At 40.3% G+C, this 24,013-nt stretch overlaps 2 protein-coding genes across 2 annotated transcripts in view; one reads left to right on the top strand and one right to left on the bottom strand.

The window, feature by feature from the left end:
* Positions 1-5,624: 5,624 nt before the first annotated feature.
* IL21 (interleukin 21) lies at positions 5,625-10,010 on the bottom strand. The gene is made up of 5 exons (XM_086890452.1): positions 9,864-10,010; positions 9,701-9,736; positions 6,122-6,339; positions 5,999-6,047; positions 5,625-5,821 (listed from the first exon to the last, which is right to left on the bottom strand). The coding sequence occupies exons 1-5, from the start codon at positions 10,008-10,010 to the stop codon at positions 5,657-5,659; spliced, it is 615 nt and encodes a 204-aa protein (XP_086746578.1). The 3' UTR covers positions 5,625-5,656.
* The window catches only part of BBS12 (Bardet-Biedl syndrome 12), a 52,920-nt gene continuing 38,911 nt past the window's right edge, over positions 10,005-24,013 (top strand). The window contains exons 1-4 of the mRNA XM_086890606.1: positions 10,005-10,091; positions 15,296-16,114; positions 19,678-19,862; positions 23,253-23,417. The gene's annotated coding sequence lies outside the window, so the exon portion shown is untranslated. The remainder of the gene's footprint in view (positions 10,092-15,295; positions 16,115-19,677; positions 19,863-23,252; positions 23,418-24,013) is intronic.

Raw genomic sequence — 24,013 nt, 5'->3', positions numbered from 1 at the left:
CGTGTTACCTGGTATTTGTTCAGCTCTTTGCAGGGTGAAAAACAGGAAAGGCAAAGAATTGATAAAAGTAAAATAGTGGAGCACTAGAGTGTAGCACCTGTCTTACAGGATGTGTGGGACACCTAAGGGGAGAGGCAGTAAGTCCGTAAGGAATGCTTGGAACTGTTGTTCATCTGCAGGTACTGGGTTAGAAATTTAGAAATGGGCCCAGTTCTCCATGCTGAAGGGAAGTGCAAATCTTCCAAGAATAGCACCAATCCTGTAAATTTTTTTGTTCTTTGGTTTTAGGTGATGCTTCTCCAAATGGTACCTCTGAGTGAAGGTGGCAAGATTTGCCAATGCTTTGTCCTATCTGGTGTTAATGCAACACTTGTAAATGTCAGGCATAACTGAAGTGATTTCCCTAAAGGAGAGATGGAGGGTAGAAGGAAGGAGTAAAATGAATAAAGAGTAAATTTATTACTCTTATTATTATTAATTAAAGGGAAAGAAGAGAAGTAGAAATTAAGTAGGTGGCATTTGAAGTGTGCCTGTGGAAGAGAACACAGAAATGGGAGCATTTTTTGCTAAGTCCCCTTTTTGGAATGTATTTCCCCACATTTGAGGGTTTGTAGATTAATTTCTTACGAGCTGGGCGGGGTCAGGAAGAGAAGGAAAGGGAAGATCTCCTTTCCTTTCTCAGCTGCCTGCTGCCCTCTTGTGCAGTGATCTGCTCTCTACACTGCTGTGTTTCATAAAGGCAGTGATAAACTTGGAGTTGCTTCTCAGTTTGATGAAACGCTGTGTTTGCAGTGCTGACCTCAAACACTTTTCTCTTTCACCCCCTGCAGATCCTGTCCTCATATCAACTGGCACTGGCCTTGACCCTTCTGCCATTCATTGTCTCTACGTTTCTTAAGGATTTAAGGGAGGATGGAGAGAGCTGCTCTGTCATAGTGTTTGTCTGATCTGTTATGATAAGCTTGATATGAAACCTGCTTAATCTCCTGCTACAGCTGGTTTCTGACTGCTTCCCTCACTTCTTTGACTTTGAAATGAAAATCTTTCTTTCTTTGTTGTCAGGATGCTCCCCTGTGGATGGTAAGGAATTAAACTTTATATGGACCCACTAGCATGTTCAACTCTTTTTCCATTTTAATGGAATTGTGCAGCTGACGATCTTGCACCTTCTGAGTGCCTGAAAATTCCCTGATAACAGAAAGGAAGTTGGAGGAAGTGTAACAGGAGGAAGAAAGTGAACTGGGGTTGGGAGAACAAGTGTGGGGAATTAGAATGGGAGGAAGATGGAGAACCAGGGGTGGGCATGGAGAGAGAACAGGAAACAGTAGAGAAATTTAATAATAAGGTCATCTTCAAAAAATTGAAAGAGGTTAAAGTAAGAGGATTGTTTATAAAGTCTAAAAAGAGCAGGAGAATTCCTGATAGGTTGTTGGACACTTCATGAAGGGACACACAGACACAGCATCCTCTTGCAAAGGGAAATGAGCAGGTGAAGAGCCTAACTGCTGTGGTAAGGGATGCTTTTAAACATGGTCTTCATGATGTTACAACAGCAAACACGATTGGACCTTCAGCTGTGTAAAGAGGGAAAAGGAGAACTTAAATGGAAAGCGGAGAATTTAGTTGTTATGTCTGTGGGGTATCTCAGAGCTCAGGGTCATGACAGTGATACTCAGTTTGCTTCTTCTGTCTCTCAAACTGCTTTGAATTTCCACACTGCCATCAAAAGGTGGCAGTACAGCAGTGGAGAGGAGCAGCTTGGACAAAGATGTTTGAATAGGAAACGTTCTATTTCGCCTTTGCTCCTGTTACAACATGGGAGGTCAGCACAAGTGCAAAGCAGAGAACACTGTAGGGAAGTTTTGTAGCCACCTATTTGTAATGAGAACTATTCCCTGAGGGTTTTCCCGCTGGATGGAGGGATCCCTCCTGTCTTTGCACACAAGAAAACAGCAGGAATCACATGTGCTGGGATTCAGCCAGAATAAACTGTTAGTCAATTCTGACTCATCTCACTCGGTGAGATGCATAAATACTCAGGAACAATTTACCCCACTCCAAACCAGGTCTGTGATACAGGTGGCTGGAAAACCCACAGGGAATAGTTCTCACACAGATAACTACAAAAATATGTTTTTGAAGAAACAAGCAAGAGAGAATGGTATTAGCTAAAATTATTTAATATCACAGGCATATAAATTAATCAGACCACATAGTCCTTAGTACAAACATTCCCTTTACAGAAATGCAATAAATAATTAAATTAGGTTAATCAATTGGTATAAAAATAAAGAATCCTCTCAGGAAAAAGTAAATATTATACAAAATTGTATATACCATGCTAAAACACATCTCGAAGTGCCTACAAAGGGCACTTATGATCAAAATCATAAATATATTGTAAAGCCTCCCTGGGAGGTAATGAGCTTTTATGGATTACGTGATGTACTCTGTTAATGAAACACACATTGTTTCTGCAGAGTGCACTTAGTACAAAGAGAGTTCATTTCAGGAAAAGAAAGAAGTCGAGAGGGTGTACAACACATTTAGATTTGTGCTATCTGGTCCTTCCTCAGGTCACAGATTCCTCCTTGGGCATCTTCATTTTTCCTTCTGCGAATGCTGTTGCAGAACAAGATGATGTGTTCTTGAATGCTGATTTGTCCTGCACAGATTTGCTATTCTTCATTAATCCTGTTCTTCAAATAGCACACCCTGAATAATGCACTCTGTCTTTGATCACTCTGACAAATCGAAGAGTGAAGACAAGGCCACACATCTTGTAAATCAAAGCATATTTGAAGTGCACAATTGCCCACAGTGCTTGTGCTGACACTGGCCAGAGGTGTGGTGTTGGCCAAAATCAGCTGTGCTGATTTTGTGATTAATATTCTCTATAAGTAGCTGGACTGGTTTGTCCAATTATTTCAATTTTCAGCAAGGTCTCAGAGCAGTTAACCCTCTAAAGTTACATTTGTTGCAGTTTCTCACTATTTTTTTGAATACTACAAGTGAGCATTTTAAATTAAGTTGTTCTGCAGGTACAAGAAATAACCTCAACTAATAAACAAGTATATTGCGTTTAAAACAAGAAAAAATAAGCTTTAGCACTATGTTTGGTGTGATAAAATCCATAGTTAAAAACAGTGAAGCAAGTCACTAAACAGAAATAGGTGCATTACTTACTGCCTCTCAGACAAAACCCAGGCATTGCTGCAGTGTAGGCAGGAGTACCTAGTTAGCTTATGACATTCCTGTAGGGAATTGCTTTTCATTCATGAAATGTCCATCCCAGGCACAAAAGTTCCTTCTCAAGGCTTTGTCATGATTGCTAATAAATATATATAATACACTACGTTGTGTTTATCAGGGCATGCTAATCCCGTTTTGTCTGCGCAACAGGGATTTTAACAGGCTCTTTCAAAGAACACTGATTTCAATGCACTTAGCAATTTACTGGAAAAGACATTTACAGATAAAGAAGTGCATACTGTATTCTTTGTACAAAAATAAAGCTCTTTCTCCAAAACCCTGCACATGCAAATATTCCATGGGGTTGCATGTGAAGTGCTGGTTCATTGGTTGTCCTTCTAGGACTCACATAAAAAGGCACTTAATTAATGATAAAGCTGTTCAATTAAAACCCCTCCATAAAACTGCAAATGTAGAAACATCAGCAGTATGCTGCAACTGCAGGACATGCTTCAATGTTTTCCCAGTTGCTTTTATCCAAATCTGGAATGGAATTTTACCTGGCCTTTAAAATCTGTTGCAGTTACAGCAGCAGCTTTGCATAGTGCTCACCAATTGGCGATGGAGGGACTTCATGGGTAGGTGAAACAAGAGAAACAGGGATAGAAGGTGCAGAAAGAACATCATTTAAACTCAGTACTTTGATTACTTACATATGAGTGGTAGTTCTTTTTTAGTATGTGGATTCTGACGCAGAAATGTGGAAATACTGAGGTGTGAGATAGGACATTACACAGAGGAAAAGCGGGTTTTGAAACAGAAAAAGAAAAGGAGAAGAAGAAGACTTTCTAAATCAAAATGACCATCACCAGAAACAAGGAGAGTTCACTTGGTTTGTTGTGCCCTGGGGATCTTCCTTCCTCTTTCTGATGTACATTTTTGAGGAGGTTCACATGTCAGGACAGTGAAAATGTGGAGGCAGCAAAGCTTTTTGTATTAGTTTTCCTTTAGGCCAACGACATTGATATGCATGGAAATATTTTTAATGGTACCAATTATTTTTGGAGGTAACTAAGCCTGACATTTTCCATCGAAACACTAGATACAGTTTTCCAGTTTCCTCTCTCTACCACATTTCTACTAAGTAGAGAGAAAATCAGATGAAAGGTTAATTTTTACTGGAAAGCTTTATGCTCTTTTCCAAGATCAGTTTCCTCATGTGGTTCCAATATCTGTTTGGGGTAGATTAGCAGTTGCTGCTCAGATGGAAGAACCCAGAGGTTCAGAATCCTTGCAAGCAGAATATGGTGGTATATAATTAAGCTGCAAAAATTAATATTAATTAATTAATTTTAATTTCAGTGGTATCTCTGGCCATAGTTCCACAGAAATGTTCAGGATTCAGGAGCTGTACAGGAAGGTTTCCACATAACAAAAAACTCAACAGATTTTTAAAGAAAAAATGGCAAATAAAAAAACTGTTAAAATTACTCAGGAGGAGAGAGGTACATTAAATGTACCTGAGAAATGGTACATGAATATGAGGGTAAATGCTGTCCTCTGAGAAGGAGCACTATGCATTAGAGCTGTTTTGCTCAGAATAATCATCAATTACTGTATTTATTGGACATTTTGCAGTGGCTGTCACTCCTCTGCTATATCTATCATGTTAAGCTGGGGCAGTGTAGACGAAATTCCTTTTTCCAAAACAAGATTTCACCCCAGAATCCTGTATCTTCACTTAGAGCATGTGGGTTACATCTCTCCCTACTGAATCACATGGCAAATGTGCCATTAACTTCAAGATGTTAATCACAGCCATAGAGTCTGATTTGTAAATGTTTTTTCCAGTCCTGAGAAGGCAGTTAAATGCAGGATATTTTTACATAGTTAGCTAAGATGCAGTCTAAGAACTTATAAATAAAGCTCTGTGTGTGGTATTATTGTAAATAAGGAAAACAAGCAGATTTCCTTTGAGGCTTCAAAGCCTCTGATAATTTTTCGGTTAATTTTCTTAAGAAAGGTGTAGAAATCTCTGCATGGGATTCAACTAAGATCAAAGCAAAAATACAAAAGTAACCATCTTGTATTTCTAGTTCAGCGGAAGGGGCACAATTAAGTCCCTTACAAGAGCCTATTTTTGTGAAATTAGAATTTAATTCTACTCACTAGATTAGAATCACTTGCAGAATAGCATCCATCTCACAAATACTCATCCAAATAAGACTTCTAAATATTTTGGGAGAAGCTTTCACTTACCACACACAGAGTATACATCATAATAGCACTGGAAAGTATTTACATTTTTCACATCTTAAATATAACATAGTGTCTCCTTTAAAAATTAGATTTTCAGTAGCCTTCAGCTCTGGTGTGTCCTAGATTAGTTCTTGAATAGCTGTAAAAACAACACATTGTTAGTAAGGATGTAAAATAAGGAATATCTGTAATGGTTTGCAAAATGTCAAAAAAGCACCCAGGAGGAATGAACTCTGCTTACCATCTGCATTAGATTTGCAAAGCTCTTCAAAAATTCTTTGGGGGTTTTCTTCTCAAAAGATTCACATGTATGCTCACACTGCTGGAAGATAAAGAGAGTCATGCTACTTCTGAAGGGCACCTCACAATCCTAAATCAAACCTCAAACTTTCTCACTGAAAAATCAAGAGGGTTGTAATCAATGCCTTTTCTAGCTGCAAAAGCTTTGACACAAGCTTTTTCAAAAGTGAAGGAATTTAGTAATGACACCTTTCATTCACATTTTTGCAGTGATCCCTGTCCTTCTGCCAGCACATTGTGTGCTTGCCAAGTACACATGTGACTTTTTAGGGTCACAGGGAATGCTTCTTCCAAAACTGCAAAAATTGGACTTTTTAATTTCCGATGTAATGATAGGCAGATTGATTTTTCTAACAGATTTACTTTCTACAGTTCCCCATTGCAGGGAGCATCTGCTATAGAACATAAGGAGGAATGATGGCAATTAAGAGCAATGTGAGGAAATCCTACCTCTCCAGCACCTCTGCAGGTCAATTTGCTCACAATTCTAATGGCTTTGGTGAACTTTGCATTGTCTTGGCTGCTCGCTGGCTGTAGTTTCTGGATGCCCTTCTTGAAGCAGGTCACAGCTGTGTACAGACATGCCTCCTAGAGCAGAAGAAGGAACTGTTTTAAAGCCAGTGTTGCAGCACTTTTCCCTGCAAAAAATGTGTTAGATTGTGGTCCATGTGCAGAAGAAGGTATCCAGGATATTAACTGAGAATATTCAACTGGATCTTTTTTTTTTTCTTAAGTTAGTTTTAGATATGCAGGTGATATTGAGGCTTTACTTTGGCTGTTCTTGCATAATTGCTTAAGTCTTTCCTAACAAAATTAATTCCACTTGGTATTAATCATGACAGCATTTGAAAGAAAATAATCCTGAAGATCAAATCAGTAGGTTTTCACCTGCTAAAGCACAAACATTTTATTTTTCCAAAATTACAAATATCTCTCATTGCTATGTATGGGAATATACTTTTTTTCTTCCTAAATTTTGTCCTCTTTCTAATAATGCCTGGTTAATAATTAGAATTGACATAGGACTGTGTATTTTCAAATGCTATTGAAATGTTCTTATATGATAGCATCAGAAATGATACAGAAACTATCCCTGAAACTAACCTAACCATCAACAGAGAAAGAAAAGCAATGTTTACTGAAGCCAATTTAAGTTGTTTTCTGTTTTCCAAAGATGGAAGCTGCTGATTACACATATCAGAAAGGCTCCAAACCCATCATCCCTGTTTTGTGTACCAACTGCTACCCGAGATGAGTCTCGTCTGCCTCCTGAGATGTCACTGCAGTTTGCTGCTTGGGCAAGGACAAGGCAAGCCTTCATCAACGTTGCTTGTAGCAAATTTTGCTAGCAACATTCTATGTTGGTCAGATAAAACATTTTATTTTCCTTAAAAGTCACACATTTATGCTTGTTTCAAGCATCCTTACCGTAACGGGCTTTGCTTACTGGAAAAAAAAAAACACTACTCGTCTTTTAAAGAGATCGATTTTCCAGCTGAAACTGAAAACATTGTCGGTCTCATCCGTGCTGAGCTGAGAAACCAGCATTTCTCATCTGTGCTGCTTCTTCTGTTTTGCTGAGCTGTCACTTAGAGCTGAGGCAGCCAACTATCAGGGCACTGCAAGGGTTGTGGGGCCCAGCGTGTTGTCACGGGCTGAGCACTTTGGGGATGAAGGAGCACAGACCACTGGAGGTGTCTGAGGGGGGCTAGAATCGTGTGAAATATTTGTATCAGAGGCAGTTGGCAGCAGTACTCTGCATCTGACTCAAAGTGGTTTTACAGATGAGCCCGTAGAGCCCTCGCTTCCGGCATTAGTGATCGGCGGCGTGAGATACAGATCCGGGGCACATCAGCATCGTGACACGCAGTGACACTTCAGCTGCCAGTGCCAGCCACCAGCAAGAGAGCTCATCCACCCTCCAGGGATCACCTCGGTCTTAACACTGCTTTTTCAGTCTCAGCCTGTTTTCCCTTGGATTGATGTCCTCTAACCTGCCCTCATTCAAAGGAAAGGATACTTCATTGTTGTGGGTACAAGGAAATTGTGTGGGATTGAATTAGGGCTAACAGTCCACACAAAGGAACCTCAAGGAAGCCAGAACAGATAGGGATAAACCACCTAACTCTAAATGGTATAATAGGTTATTTTCTCATTGAATATTCAAGACCAAATGCAAATCTGGCATGAGCAGGTTATAATAAAAACAATTTCAAGTATTTTGGTGTTTGAAATGCAGTTATGTGAGCGACTTCTTATTAAATTGAGTTTCAGTAGTCTGTGATGGCACCTAATCACCCTGAGTGCCGCTTTGGCACACTGTGATACGTGTTTGAGTCACCCTGTAGCATGAAAAGCTTGTTGATTTGGTTGCTGGTGATTATTATTATTATTAGCACACTAATAGCTTTTTTACATGTTTTTCATCAGAAGCTGAACTTGTATCAACTTAATACCTTCTAAATATGTGAATTCTCTGTCTTCTCTAGTATTCAGAGGAGGCACTTAGGACCTCCCAGAATCAGACAGTAAAGCCCTAAGCTGCAAGTGAACTGTTGTTTTCCTTCCTGAGGTGAGCATGACTTTTTTTAAGAAAAAAACCCCAACAACCTCATTAAGCAATTAGTCACTAGTTGTATTTGCTTAGTTTCAGAGGCAGCAGGAAACACTGGAGTAAAATGACAGCTAATGATCTCCTTCTTTTCACTTTGACACCACAAGTTAGAAAGAATTTCACAGGAAAAAGCCCAGCAATGAGTTTGTGCACTGCAGCTGATTCTCGAAACTCAAAGGAATGTAACTGGTTTGCTCATGCTTCTGTATATTTTTTGGCAAGTTAAACATGTGCCCAGCTATAAAGCCTAGGAGGAGACTAACCAAAACCTGTGTGAAATGAGGTGAGTTTTTTTCCTTTCTTCTTGTAGCCGCCTTGCAAGGGACTTTAGAATCCCGAGGAGATAAATTTTTAAGAATGCCTACAGCTTTTATAGCATAGTAGTGCATAGTAATCACTCTTATACGTCAATCAGAATTGTTTGTACTACAAAATAGGACTCAAAAATTTAAGACAGCTGATAACACAAGTGTAATATTAGGTAACCACAGGTTGCTCTAGACCTCAGTTCCATGTTGAGGGATTATCAAAGTAGGATGCATTTACCCTTTAAGTTTTTATGACATGATTTTACTGTGATTAGCATTTAAATTCACGGTGCATCCTCCACCCTACCTCTTTTGAGAGTGCATGAACTTGGTGACTCACTGTATATAAGAAGATCTTAACCTTTGAAGACGCAAAATATCAGCACTAAATAACATATAACTAAGTATCTGTATTAAAAAGGGATTCACAGGGTGCTGCTCTCGTTATTTTTAACTAGTTATGAGCTGAAGAGAATATTTGCAGGTGCAGTTTTGTCTTCCTGTTGGTAGCACAACCCCTGCAGAAACAGTTTCAGAGAGAGCAGTGTGACTGCACATGGGAGGAGGCACTCAGTGACATGGCCTTGCAGTGCCACTCTGGCCATTTGGCTGCTGTGGGAGGCAAAGTGGGCAGCTCAGCCTGCTGCAGCTCATGACAGCTGGAGGCACTTTCACTCCAAATACCTGCACCCCCAAAAGCACTGCTGCTCATCTGGCTCTTGTATGAATCCTTACTCTTAGCACTATTTCTTAATAAAATGGAATATGTGTAACTCTGGATCTATTGGTGGGTTATGATACACATACAACGGCAAAATAGTAATTGTGATGCCAAAATATAAACACTTCTGCCATTAAATATCCAGAAAAATGAACTTTTTAAACATATTTTCTTATTCAGTCTAGCTTGTGTTAAGAGTACTAGGTCAGAGATGTGAAAAAGAAGACATCTTCCATTTGTCAATGGAATAAACCAGTACAAAATCAAATTGATATAATTATGAAAAGAATGTTAAAGTAGTCTCACCACAGGGTTTTCTGGTGTATGCAGCAATTCAGCATCCTAAAAAAAAAAAATCTAAGTTAGAAAAATTTTAACGTTTGAAAGTGATGTCCCTCACAAAATATGTACTAAGCAATACATAATGCTTGAAAGTAATTTTAATATTTTGACTAATACCATCACTTACCTTATCTTTCACCATAGTTTCTAACTGTTTAATTTTCTGGTGAATCTGTCTATATGTTACTGTTCTGGATCTCCTGCAGTCAGCATCTGCAGTCAGCACCATAGTGGAGCAGAAGAAAAACATGCAGAAAATAATTGTCCTGTTCATCCTGATGGGTTCTATTTAAAAATGTGCCAGGAGCAAAGTTGTGCTGTTCAAGTGTAACACTCCAGTTTGAGCTGTGCTCAGGTAAGCTCTGCACCTACCTATATATTGCTCCCTGCTGGAGATGGAGAACCCACCCATTTCAGTTTGGAAAGCTTATAGAATGGATTAATGAGTAACCCTTTTTTCTTTTCCACTGGTGCACGTATGTGAGCTTGTGCGTGGGGGGGCAGGGATTGGTGGAGTGAAAGAAAATGTGCCCCATCTGCACATTGGGCAGGAAAAAAAGAGAAAAGGGTGAATTCCCATTTTCACTTTGAGTCAAGAAATGAACGTACTAAAAAGTTGGTACTTAGAAACCACAGGCCTAGGTAAATAAAGATTCTGCATTTTTTTCCTGTGTCATACAGTGATGAATCTCTTCAGTCCATCTGCAGCTCTTCTGTGCCATTCTGAAAAAAAAATGTCAGGACTTCTTTCAAATTTAAATATATTTATCCTATTTTATGGCTCCAAGGAATGTTTGTTAGTTGTTTCCTCCTGACATCTATAAACTGTGGCTTTTTCGTTCTCAGCTTGGCTTCTGTTAGAGCTGTGAGTAAAAGCTCATCTTAGCACTTAAATCATCTGAAATTTGCTTTATATTTGCTTGGAACCAGTAGCAGTTATACTAACAACATTGGAGGACATGTCCACTGGGAGTGAATGTTGCAGGGAGATACATTGCCCTGGGAGAGATTAATCCCTGAACACACCCATTACCAAGAGGGAGCAGTACTGGAAGAGCAGGGACTGAATCCTGGTGAGTCAGTCCCAAGGGACACTATTGCTTGTGGCAGTGATCCAGGGCTTGTGGCACACATTCAGTTACATCCTCCAGCAACTGAGAATTTCCTTGGGAATGTAGAAGACTGCATGACAAACAAAGGTCTGTGCAGGCACTAGGGACATACTGGATTTCCAGCTCTTGGAATCAGTTGATTTTAAAATCACTGATACTGATATTTCATCACAAAGAGAGGAAATATAAATTCCTTTTATGTATTATCATTATTTAATTACTATCAATACCATTAAAGCGCCCCTATGTGGAATTAGTAGAGTGCAGTTAAAATCACTTGGGCACTTGTGATGTTAAACTTGCAGTTAAAATCACATCTCTTGAGATGAATAAAAAGATGGTCATGTGTCTGTCAAATGTTTTCCTCTGAAGATTCCAAATGGCTTTAGGGATACTTTACACGATCTACACAGAGTTTGGACTGCAGATGGATGTCTGGTAACCTGTGTAATATTCTGACATCATATAAAATGCACCTGTATAAATCTGTCTGGTGGGTGAATCTGGGCTGTCAGGCTGGGTCACTTGTTCATTGTTCATTTAAAAATGAGTCTTTAAGCTGGTGAGAGCTCTATCTGACATACTCTAGCATGTTTCTTTTCTGTGTACAAATGATTGTTTGCTCTATGCTGTTCATGTGCTTAAATCATTTTTCACCACTCAGAAAATGAATAGCCTAAAGGAATAAATGTTATAGTTGTATGTGTAAATACACATATCTGCACTCAGACTCTTGTGTGTGCACACACAGAATCTCTCCTGGTGAAAGGAGTAGCTGCTAACACCCAGTAGACAGAAATCCTGAAAAATAAGAACTGAAACAAGAAAAAAATACTTTCTCCTACCACATAATCTGAAATTTTATTTCTTGAAGAAAAGGTGGTGTGATGATTTCCGTGCCCCCCCTGCCCCGGATGCTTCTTAAAATAATTTTAGATAAGCAGCATAGCTGCACTGTGAAGTACAGAGGATCTCAGTAAGTTTTATTTGAAATGTCTGTAAAGTTACAGCTAGGGTTCATTAAAGGAAATCAGCAGCATCTTTGGTTTGAGAAACCACATGGTGACCAATACTTGTTTCTATCCTCTCTCCCTCCATCCCCTTCCTGTGAAGCATTGCAAAATATTTTCTTTTATCTGTTGTCCAACACCTCCCTGAGGCTGCTGAGAACACAGAGAGATGATTTCTAATACTGGTGGTCCTCTACACAAAGAGGGGACTTGGCTCTGCTCCTCTTTACCATAACTTTCCTGTAGGTTGTTGCCTGGTAACGTGGATGAACGTTCATTTATCCTCAATCCACTTTTTCATTTCCTACTGGAGGTGTTCATAGTAAAGAAACAGGCTGGTGATAATGTTTGCTTTCACTTCTTATTGTCATTATTGCAACTGTGAATTCTTTTGGGAACTTTCTTTGAGCCCAGATACAGTAGGTGGTCGGTAGCACTGTCAGCCATTTTTACATCTTTATTTGGTTGATAGGTTGGGAATTTTCCACTTGGATGTGTAAAAGGACTATTTTTAGCTGTGGCATCTTGTGGTGATTGGCAGTGTTTCATGGAAAGAGATCACTGGAGGTTTTTGCTGCTCCAGACAACTTCAGAACCACTTAAAAACTTCTGTTAATGCCCAGGGTAACTCTCCATGCGTTTTCAGAAGCACAGGGCTTGAAGGGGCAGGGACAAATATCCACCAAAATCATGGGAGGTGAGATGGCTCTGTCTGAGCTAATCCAAATTATATCCGAGATCAGTTTTAAAGCTGTTGGAGTAAATGGGAAGTTAAACAGTGGACATTTGACAATGTGGTAATTTGTGTTTGCATATCAGGTCTCTTAAGCTGCTGTATAGTCTTCTGTTTAGTGTCAGAGGCTGTAAGGCCACAAGAATTGTATCAAGGAAGCCATGCTGACAGAGAAAGTGAAATGCAAGGACAAAGGAGGACTTCCTCTATTGTCTAGGCAGTGGAGAAAACTCCTTGATATCCCTGGTATCAGATAAGAGCAAGCAGCAGGTTTTTTCTATACGTCACTGCTCTCTTGTGGCTTAGGAACAGGCTGAGTCAAACAATGACAGCCTCTCGCACACTGTCACCGGCCCGGCCCCACAGGGATGGCTGGAAAGTGGAAATGTGAGAAACCTCCCGGGCCAGCCCTGCCGGGCCAAGTCTTCCTCTTTCCTCGTCGTGACGGTGCCACCCAAGAGCTGCATGACTTCGACCCCGAAAGCCCGGTTCCCCCACCCACATTTTCCTTTACAGGAGAGCTGAATGGAGGCTTTTCCCATGGCTTAGTCATTGCTATGGTTCAGCCAAAAAAGTCTGAAATATACGGGGATGCTTTCAAAGAATTTTTATAGCTTAGGTTTGTGAAATTTCATGTATGTACTATCTGTGACTTGGGAGGATTGTAGGAGACAAAGGGAGAGAGTTATGCTGGAAAATAGGAGACTAGGAAGAAGATTCCTGTAAAACAGATTTAGAAAAACTAGTCTTCAAAATATTTCTGACAGCTAGCTTTGCAAGTCAGTTCTATGTCCTTGCAATCTTATTTTCTTATTACAAGCTTTGGTATAATTCTTTGGTCTTTTAGCTTTGCTTTGTAAAGAGAAAACCTAACCTAGGAAAAAAATCTATTCCTGACTTGTATTTGCCATAAAAATCAGAGTAAATATAACTCTGAATGTGGAGCCACAGACATTAGAACATTAATAGGCAACAATATAAAACCATTTACATTCTCTGTAATGTTTCTCCAGGGCTAACTTGTAGCCAGCTTCTTTCCCATCCTGCTCCTAGGTCAAGCAGTAGTGTTTTATGTCAAGCACAGTTTGATGTATTTGTGTCCTTACCAACTACTGATAACAAACTGTACTGAGGAAACATCCTGTCAACACCTAGAGCATGAGACAAGCTTAGACCAGTCCTGCACAGAGCCAGATATTCAGAAGTGTCCTCTTGTGGGCACATCCTTCTAAGTCTCCTTCAGAGCTGGGAGCAGCCTCCCACCTCCTTGGTCACAACTTTCTCTTCATGTAGAATGGAAGAAACCTCACTGGGTGACCAATTGGGATCTTCTGCCACCACAGTCAGCCATATCATGCAGTTCCTTTCACATCTCAGCTAAAAACTCCTGAATAAGGCCTGAACATTTTGATCTCTGTAAGAGCTTAGAGTTGTGCCTGAGCTGTGTTCCAGCTTTCATAGAGAGCTTCATTCTTCTTTACAGTAGTGCTCGTAACCTTTCCCCACTACCAGAGGACAGCCACGTTCAGAAGACAAGGCAGCAGCTGACAGGATGTTTGGCTACCACAGTTCTCTTAAAAATTTGAGGGCAGAAAGGAGTTGTTCAGCTGAAAGCCACAAGTGGGGTGAGGCTGGGGCAAGTCATTGCTCCTGCTCTGTGTGGCAGCCAGGACTTCTGCTGCTCAGGGGTTTGATGCATGGCAGGTCTGCAGGTCTCCTTGAAGGATGGCCCACAGAGCACAGGCTTTCTGCCACAGGACTGTTGTCTGTTTCCCAGCATTCCCAACACATTTCCCAGAGATTCCACTAAGAGACAGGCCTACAGTGTAAAAAGCAGGGATGTGGTAGTGCTGAAACCCAACAGTGTGTGTCATGTTCATCCCAAATATTGAGAAAGAAAAATCAGAAGAGAGACACAGAGGTGTTGGACAGGGAATGGAGGATGCAGAATGGCACAATGAAAAATGCTTCCTTTGTTCATTTGCTATTGTTAATGAACAGAAGGAGCAAAAGTCGGAAGAGAGTCACTTCTGTGTTACAGTATCAGTAGCATAAGACAAGTAACCTCCAAACCATTACAGGCTCAAGATGGATGTGTCTGGTGCACAGTCTGGTACACAGGTTACTGCTCCACTGGCAGCTGGGACTGTACCCTGTACCCTGACATGCCTTGCACAGTGATCAGCATGACACTACAGTTTGAGTTTTGATAACAGAATTAAAGGTTTGATGTTACAGGTTCTTTTGGAAGTCACTCCCAGGGTTTGGTGTGGCTGCTGGGCTGGTGTGGGATCTCCACAGCAGAGCAGTTGTTCCCCTCTTACACAGTCTAAAGCTAAACACAGGGCATGGTAACTGAGGGGCTTTGGGCCCTTTTCCCTCCTCCATCAGATCTACTCTGATTTGGCCTTATTAATACTTTCTACATAAAGTTATCTTCAACATAAAATGCAATTTTCTCCTTTTTATTATGGTTATTATTGGTAAAAGCAGATGACTGAATACCAGTTATTTCTGACTAGTTCTGCTTTTTGATTTTCAGGTACTACCAAAATATTACAGATTTTAGCCTCCTTTATCTATGTATATGTGTTTGCTGTTTATACTCAGTTTCTAATAGCATTATTTTTAATAATAGTGTTGATTCCAAATCTTGCTAACTCAGTCACATTGTTTTCCTCCCTTTTGTTTTGTGTCTTCCCAGGGACAGTGTCACATCTCATGGTTCTGGGGCACCTCTGGCACAGCAAAAAGTAGTGAGGACAGAGGAGCAGTGTGACACTGCACCGGAGGATGCCGTCTGCCTCCCTTTGGAGTGACTCCAAGTCCTTGCTTGCACACCAACTCCTCAGCTTGTCCTGAGCACTGCCACTGTGTGTTCTGTAGACCAGTGGATCAGCCACCAGATGTGCTGTACTTCAGCTCCTGCAGCAGAGGAGAGAGAGGCTTTGGCATCACACTGCATAGCTGAAGGGAAGGCTGAGGCAGAAGCCACCTCTGCAGTTCTCAGGGTGTAGGAATGCAGGTGCTATCTTCAGCTGCAAAACCATTTAAAGAAATTTCTACCTCAGGTCACTGCTACTCTGTGTCACAGTTTGTCACAATCTGAGGAGCCTCAGTTACAGGGCCTTGGGTCATTATGGTGAAATCCCTGTTGCAAAGGCCTTGAGAGCTTGTTTGTTCAGCTTTGGTTTGATTGCAATCATTTCACTGTCAACCCTATTTTCTCCTTAGCACACCTGACAAATTTGCAAATAGAAATGAGTTGCCAGAATTCCAAAACTCCCCTTCTGCTGACTTTACTGTAGAACACAACTGTGATCTCCTATGTAACGAGTGCCTCCTTGGCATGCCAGGCTGAGGGGTCCAGTGGCTCCCACTCAGCAGCATTGTTCCAGGAAGAGCAATTTGGTGCCAGTGCAGACAGCATTTCAAGATTCTGGCAGTGATTCCATCATTTTATGGAAGGATGTTTAGGAGAATCTTAACTGTGTACCCTTGTCTACATTTAAGACTCTTGAAGGTATGATGGTATTATTCATGATTTGTTGTTACTTTGCAGGCAGTTATATCAATAAAAGCCCTGATGGAGGAGCAGCTATACTGGTCTAGAATTATCTTAAATGGGAATACTGTTCTGTTTCTCATACATTAATTGCTCTGGTAATGAAATGCACTTAGTCATGACTTTTAACTTCATATATAGATTTGCTGTTTAATTGTTTACAGGAGGTTGAAGAATGCTGAGGTGACTAGCTTGTGCTATCCTTAACAGATAAGCTAGTAACTTTGTAAAAACAGTTTTTCTTCATGACCTTTTTTTCCAGATGTCTTCGCCTTCATCTGTAAGTAGATGTACCTTTAGCAGGGATGTCTGTGCCTGTGCCTGCAGATTTATCTGTTATGTGCACACACATACAGATTTGAGAAGCTATATAGCACAGTTGTTTGCATGATGAGTTTCATTTCTCTTCACAGGTCAGCACCTTAAGCGAACCTTGGAAAAACTACTGTGTGATCAGTCAGCACACCAAGGCATCAGCACCCGTTGGGTAGAGCTTGTCTTGGATAAAAAGCTGAATGCTGTGGTTTCACTGACTTGTCGTTGAAACCTTGTGGTTTCTGTGTAGGAGGCTGTATAGGCTGGACACATTTGACATCCTTGTTTCTGAGCTGTGAAATCTGTACATCTAATTTATGAAAATCATCTCTGGCTCAATTTTATTCTTTTTTTTTTTTTTTTAATGAAGTCAACATATTTTCCTTGCATTCAGTGGAAACAATAATGGAAATGTTTTAAGATGCACTGTAAGCATGTTTTGACCTCAAAAAGCGAGACAAATCAAGATATTCTTGGTTATGATTAAGGTCCAGGAAGGAAATTTTAAATTAAATACAGAGAGCCAGATGTGAGAGGAAAGCATTTTCTCAAGTGTGGAGACAAATAGAGTAAGTAACTGTGGGAAATGACAGAGGCATTATAAAATAAAAATCTTCCACCTGAGAATTTGATTTAAAAGACCCCAAATAGCTAAGTAAGATAATCTAGAATAAACTATGGTACTGGTACCATTTAAGGTAACCAGCACTATCTGTAGTCTGAAAAGGTTGTCTAAATAAATAAATAAATAAAGTTATAAAATCCAAGACTAAAGAACCCAAAAGTAGTACAGAGAGGAAGCTGCAGCAGAAGCAGTAGCAATCACGGCAAAACATAATTGAACAGTTGATCAGTTGTGTGCTCTTCCTTCTGTAGTTGAGTTCCACACTCAGTGGAACAAACATCACTCAACATTCAGGGAATTGACTCTCAGGTTCACAGAATCATCACTTAACTGGAGCTAGGAGAGCCATGAACCCACCTCTATGAGCCTTTATTTCTTCCCTTACTCTCCTCCCTTGTGCTCTGGTGAGTGCCTCCCATCCTGTAACTCTCCAGAAAGCTGAGCTCGAGCAATACAGGACACCTGAACCTCTAATACTGGCAAATCCCATTCCCTTCACTGTTGGCAGCAGTGACTTCAGTGACTGCCCAAACTTTGAGTTTTCATCAACAACAGTTTTGCCTCTGCCAGGCAAGTTCCCAGAAGCATGTACACTGTTCCTTCTAAGTGAACCTATGGGAATTATTAAAAATGAACAAAGGCTTCTGGATAGAAAACAAAGAAGAAGGAGGAGAAAATAATATTCAAGTTAATAAAACAAGATTTCTTGCTGAAATGTAAATGAAATCACTATTTGTGTGAAAAGAACTACTCTGTTTGTGGGAGTACCAAAATCTGTCTGAAAGCATTAGTCAAAGACTTCTGTGTGAATAAAGATTGAAAGTGTGATCACCCACTTATCTATTTCAGAGGGATAACTGCAAGATTCATCTTAATAATTTTCAGTAATTTCCATTTCAAATCATCAATAGAGGACCATAGATTTTATTTCCTTGTTACTATCTCATTGGTCCCTCCAGGAGATCTGTTCCTTTTCAAGGAAAAAAAAAATAAATCAAAAGTGCTACGTTAACACTGTACCTCTGATTGGAAAATTTAGGTTTCTTGTCCTGCTTGTGTTTTCTTTTCAGAAACCTGAGACAGTAAATATAATGACTGCATCTGTAGATGAATATACAAGAAAATAGTAAAATTGATCTCTAAAAATACTCTTCTGGACAAGGATGTTTTTCTTGCCTGTTACTTATGAGCTTCTTGCAGATTTTACAATTGATACCCGTTCAGTTCCTTGAGCAGGACAGTGCTGTTTCTCTGAAATAAACTCGTGGGAAACCAAAAGGCAAAAAGGAGCACTGAAGATCAATGGCAGCTTTTGAAAATCACATTTTTCCCATTATCACTGCAAGATATGCAGATAGGCAGATAACCAAAGAATAAGTTTCATTTGAAGCACCCGGATTTTACCCAGAAGCAATATCATAGGATTCACCATTCCTTCCCATATTCCCATTTCCACTCCTGGATCCTCCTTTTCTGATTATCATAAGGATTACACAACTAATTTGTTATTCAACCCGTGGAAAACCCCTGTCAATGCCTCTTCTACTTGATAGCTAAGCCTCCCAGGATAGTTGCATCTCTTAAATCTTCCCTTCTGCAGGTTTGAACCCCTATGTTGAGGGCACAGCTGAAAAGTCAGAAGAGGTGCTGATGGCACTCCCAAGGCTGCAAAATACTTGATACTGCTGCACAAATGGCAAAAAAGTAAAGTGGAAACATTAAACTTGAGAACAGGAAAACTCATGAGAACCTCAGAAACAGCCTGAAGAAGAAAGGAGACAAAGATGTAATTTCCAAAACAATGCCCAGGAGATCAAAGGAGGCTGATGCGCTTTCAAACACTGTGGCGGATCTGCAGGGAAAGGTTAAAGAACATTGATTTCAAAGGTGCTGTGGGAAATGCAGAGTATGGCAGAGAACCAGCACACCCTGTAGATTTTTTCTTGTCTCTTTTCCTTGCCATTGCCCTCTCCACGATTGATTTGGCCACGCTGAGACAAGTGTCACCGTTCACTTTAAATTGCCTTTAAATTGAGCAGAGATGAAACAGTTCTACCCTCTGATAGAATCATGTGCCATGGAAGCTCTCCTTACTCATTGTCTGAGCTGCATTGTTTTCTCTTTTATTGCTAGACCTAGTTGAGTGCACAAACTTACCCTCTCAGCTCTGTTCATCAAATCCTGATTGATTTTATTAAGTTTGACCAATTCATGTCAAATCTAATAAATATCTAGAAATATGAAAATGTTCCGTGCTGTCACTTTCATATGATCATTTCAATTTTCCATTAATTATATTTAGTTATGAAGTTTTATTTGAAATAGTTTTAAAAGCTGAGAAAGAAACTTTTCTTCATTGTTTAAAGCAGAATCTCCAACCTGCAGTGAGATTTTTTTTTTCTTGATCATCTCAATAGTTGCAGTGTGTTTTATGCCACTTAATATGGTTTCTGTCAAATTTAAAAAATCAGATGCTCTCCCTTGTTTAGGTGATCAGTCTAACACTAATAGTCATTCTCTGTGCTTTCTTTGATCTTTATGATTCAGTATACATGCTCTGAAAATTTTTGTTTCTTCACAGGGAACAAAATAGTGCCTGGGTTATATACAGTGAGTAACCAGTATTCCAGAAAATGGAGGACAAAGAAGAAGGACACAAGTAAAACCAGACCTTTAGCATAAAAAGCCTGAAGTTGGTTCTTGTCCTTCCTACCTGATGCAGGAGGGTGAAGTGATATAAAAAAGGAGAGGAAAGGAAGCCAGTAGGTAAGGTAGAAATACCCAGGCACTTCAAGGCAGTTCATAAGGGGCAGGGATAATGTAGGTTAAAGGTAAAAGAACTTCTGCCTTAATCATTTCTGTCTGCTTCTAACAGGGCTAGGACTACTTTCATTAACTTACCAGGCTAGGGGATGTGGATTTTCCAGATGTTTGCATAGGCAATAATTTACTTTTCCTCTGACAAAGAGAGAAGTAGTGAAACTTTTGGAATTCAAACTCTTTATGCTGCTCCTTGATGTTTAAAGAAAGAAAACTTCAGTGTTTTTATTAAGGCTGAGAAGATGGTTTGGAGAAACCAGTATTTTGTACATGAAATTGTCTTCTCTGTATAAAATTGTATTTCATATAATACATTGTTTTCTCATTAGTGTAAATCATTCTTCAGTGTTACATAAGATCTTCCGTAAGTTAGTGGAAAATGGCCTAATATGGGTTGCTGTGGACTGCTGTGCCTTATTAGTTCCTTAGACCTACACAGCACTTTCCTGCACCTAGTGAAAATGGGGTAAAGAGCCATATTTAACTGTTTCTATATTCCAATTTTATCCATTTCCTGGAATGACAGTCTCTTTGGCTGCCTCTTGCCCTGGCCTTCTTCCAAGAAATCTATATATTTCTTACTGAAGGGATTCAAGGGAACTTGCACCTCCAGGGTGTTGATACACTTTTTTTCTCCTATGAGCTAAGATTTCTTCAAGAATGACACTGTGCACGAAGGGGAGCAGCTCAGTGCTAGGAGTGAGCATTCACATACCCGTATGAATCAGAGCAGCTGAGTCCACACCTCCGTTGCCTCTCAGTCTAGGACTGAGAAAGCTTTCCAGGGCTGATTAGTCATTTGAGTGAAGTGCAATAAATGTCAGAGAAATGAATTAAAACAGAATCTCACTGAATGTGAGGCATAGCTGCTCTCTAGTGGACTTGTGAATAGTGTCAGCAGCTCTAAGTACACTTATCCCCAGAAAATAATAATACAGATATTCTGCTGAGAGACAGAAGGTGAAAACTCCCTACAGCTGTGAGTTCAGCTGCTTCACTTTCTTGCTACCTCTTCTCTCTTTGTAGCTGACTTACATCAGAGCTACAGTGAAAAAACAATGCAGAAGCAGCTTGAAAAAATATCTCCTGTCCAGTGCTATGGAGAGAAAATATTCCATTGTCTCTGTGTTGTGGCTTTGTTTGCAGAGGACAGTGTTTCCACTTAGCATCATGAGAGTGACAAATATCTTAGAGCTAAGGAAAACTGGTTCATCAGAAAAGGGGGAGGTGTTCAAAGTACAAGTGCCTATTTCCTGAGGCGGCACGGAAAGCAGAGGAAAAAATATCTGCTGCACAGAGGACCTTCACTTTTGGGAACATGAGATCTTCTTGAGCTTTCTCAGGAGAAAAGCTAATGAGTTCTATGGAGTTAAGGTCGAATAAGTGCATGCACACAGAGGGCCTTGGGAAGGCAGGTCCTGCCCAGCACAGTCTGGGGTTGGATGTGGTATGGAGCAGTGCTCAGCCTACAGACACCCCCAGGGACAGCACTTCTATTCCTGATCTTCCCAGCAGCTGCACTGGCTCACTGTTTAGCCTGTTGTCAACTACATTTTGAGGAATTCTCCTACATCCACCAAAATACCCCAAATGCCCCAAGCGATAATCTTCTGCCTGTATTGATTCATGGAAAGGTCATCTTTGAAAGAATTTCAGAACAAACCTATCAGTTACAGTCTTTTGTTGCAATAATTTCATCAAAAATCAGTGACACATTTCATAAACAGCCCCTGAAATAACTTAGGGACCAAATAATGTGATTCAAGCCCACTAAAGGTTTATTGGAAAGACTGAAAAATCAGTCTTTAACACTATGACCAAAATTAAGTGTGCTACAAATTGCCTTCTGGAGAGAGCCTTGGTGCTGTGCAAGAATTGTTCAGCCACAGGCAAAGCACTGGTGTGTTTGTGAGTGTATTTTAGTCACAAATCCACAAATGGATTAGTCACATTAAATGTTTAGTCACAAACAGCCCCAATGGCACTGCTGTGAAGAAAGGGAACTCCATCCTCGATGGAATTGGGACACCCACAGTGATAAAAGTGGTTTGATTATGGATCCTCTGGTTACACTAAGTCACATTCATTCTTTCCTGGCAGGGACAAAGTCCACGATTTCTCATTGTTAATTTGTTGCTCATAAATAATCGTTTGCATCTTCCATTGGGAAGGAGTTCACTGAGTCTTTCTCCCATCGACTTACCTCAAAAGAGGAGGGTATGTGGTTCTGTGCCTGAGGTGAGGAGCTAAGCTAAGAGTCTGGAAGGGCTTCCACCTCTGCAGAGCAGACTATTAAACACCTTCCTTTTACTGAAATTTAGGAAAGACTTCCTTACCTTATTAAGTAGAAAAATCTGGATTTTGTAGTATGCGTCCCCAGGTAAATGGGTATATTGTCCATTGCCCCTCCCATTGTTTGAACACATGAGATGCTGATCTTTGGCATTACACAAGCACCTGAATATTGCAGCATAGGTGGTAGCAGTGAGTGGGAAGTAAATCTGACTTTTGCTGCCCTTATGGACCATCACTTCCATCGTTTAGTAAGGAGGTAACGGTGGTTTAAATGAAAAAGTCTCAAACTTTAAAAATAGCAAATGCTTTTTTGTATCCATAGGGAACTTAACAGGCACATCTGAAGGACCACCTTGATCTGTGAAAACATGCCAGTCTGATCTCTGCAGAAGTGAAAATATGTACATGAAAACTAATATTGTCTATTTCCTTTTCGTTCCGCTTCCTGTATGCAGAGCCCAGGTTGTTTATTCTTGTGAATGATGCAATGGGTTAACGGATAGTATGTGGGTTATCAGTAAGGAAATCTGAAGGTATAAGGACCATAACAGTACCTAATGTTTCACTTTGATTAAACTGGTGGAATTCTGTCTAAATGGAAAATTGTGAAGGCGTACAGCCTTCATTTCATCAAGAGGATACGGTAGGAAGTAACTCAAAAGACAAACTGTCATATTATTTCTAAATTATTGTCATATTATTTCTAAATTATTAAATGCCTTGAGGGCTTTCAATTCAGAACCCATCCAGTCTTTCTACAAAAGCTTTTACAAAATACATGTATAGTCCTTCCTTGCCAAGGCTGAGATTTAGGGAGATGTGAGGCTCAGGGGAAGGCAATGGATTTACTTAGGAGCTAAGAGAAATCACCAGGAGGTTGCACTCTCTAACTTCGCTTGCACAAGAGAATGAGCGTGTTTCCTTTTGGATAACGCTTCCATGCCAAGCAGCCTTGTCTATGTCAAAGCACTTTAATTACTTTAGAAATCTAAGTAAAAAATAAATACATGTCTTCCTTTTTGTTCCTTTGCTGCTTTATAGAGTGTACAGCAATGCAGGATAAAACTGAGTTACCTCTTAAAAATGAAAAGAACTGGCACACAAGGAAGCTGCCTTTAATCCCTGACCCCTGAAAGCTTCAAGGTGCATGACAGAGCTTCCCTCAGGGGGATCCACACCAGGCCAGGTGTCACCCAAACCCTCCAGGTAAGCCAGGAGAGAGGCTTGAGTATCCCTGCACAGGAAAGGCAGCAGCAGGACTATTTCAGTGGCTGCATCCACCATCCTGCATGTCAGTGGTTCTGAAATGCCCTTTTTTGTGTCTTACGCAAAAATATTTGATGCTTTATGTGGCCAGCAATCAAGATTTTCTTTGAGGTGGGTGTAGGAGACACTGTTTGTGTGCCCCACTACTCTTGCTTGAATAAAGATCAAGAACAATGTTTTGTTAAGAAAACAGTAGGGAGGGGATGCCCTTGGGTAACCCCACCTTAGTGGCTGCATGTTGATGTTTTGAAACTAGGGTGGGGTAGTTTATATTTTGATAGACCATTACCTAGGAGGGAAGCAAATAACCTGAAACCTTGACCTGATTAGTGCCTTGTTCCTCACCAATGTTGTTGTTGTTTATATGCTGCAAAACTGCCTGTGAGGGCAGCCAGGAGCTAAAGACAGTTCTTTACACTAAAGGCCAGCAAACAGTTTTCCTGGGATGACCTCACCAAACACATTCGTTTACCCAAGGCTCTGAGAATTAACTGTACAGGCAATATTTTCCTCCTAAATTTACAGGTAAGAGGTAC

The sequence above is a fragment of the Cyanistes caeruleus genome, chromosome 5 (genome assembly GCF_971803275.1).
Source record: "Cyanistes caeruleus chromosome 5, bCyaCae1.hap1.1, whole genome shotgun sequence".
In the NCBI taxonomy this organism is placed as follows: domain Eukaryota; kingdom Metazoa; phylum Chordata; class Aves; order Passeriformes; family Paridae; genus Cyanistes; species Cyanistes caeruleus.
This window is presented reverse-complemented; position numbering and strand designations above follow the sequence as displayed.

Excerpts from the sequence above, each read along its gene's own strand:
- IL21 (XM_086890452.1), bottom strand. The coding sequence starts at position 10,010 with ATGAACAGGACAATTATTTTCTGCATGTTTTTCTTCTGCTCCACTATG. Across the intron at positions 6,340-9,700 it reads ATACACCAGAAAACCCTGTG|GAGGCATGTCTGTACACAGC; the intron begins GTGAGACTACTT and ends CTTCTGCTCTAG. Across the intron at positions 5,822-5,998 it reads AAAAGTCACATGTGTACTTG|GATTGTGAGGTGCCCTTCAG; the intron begins GCAAGCACACAA and ends GGTTTGATTTAG.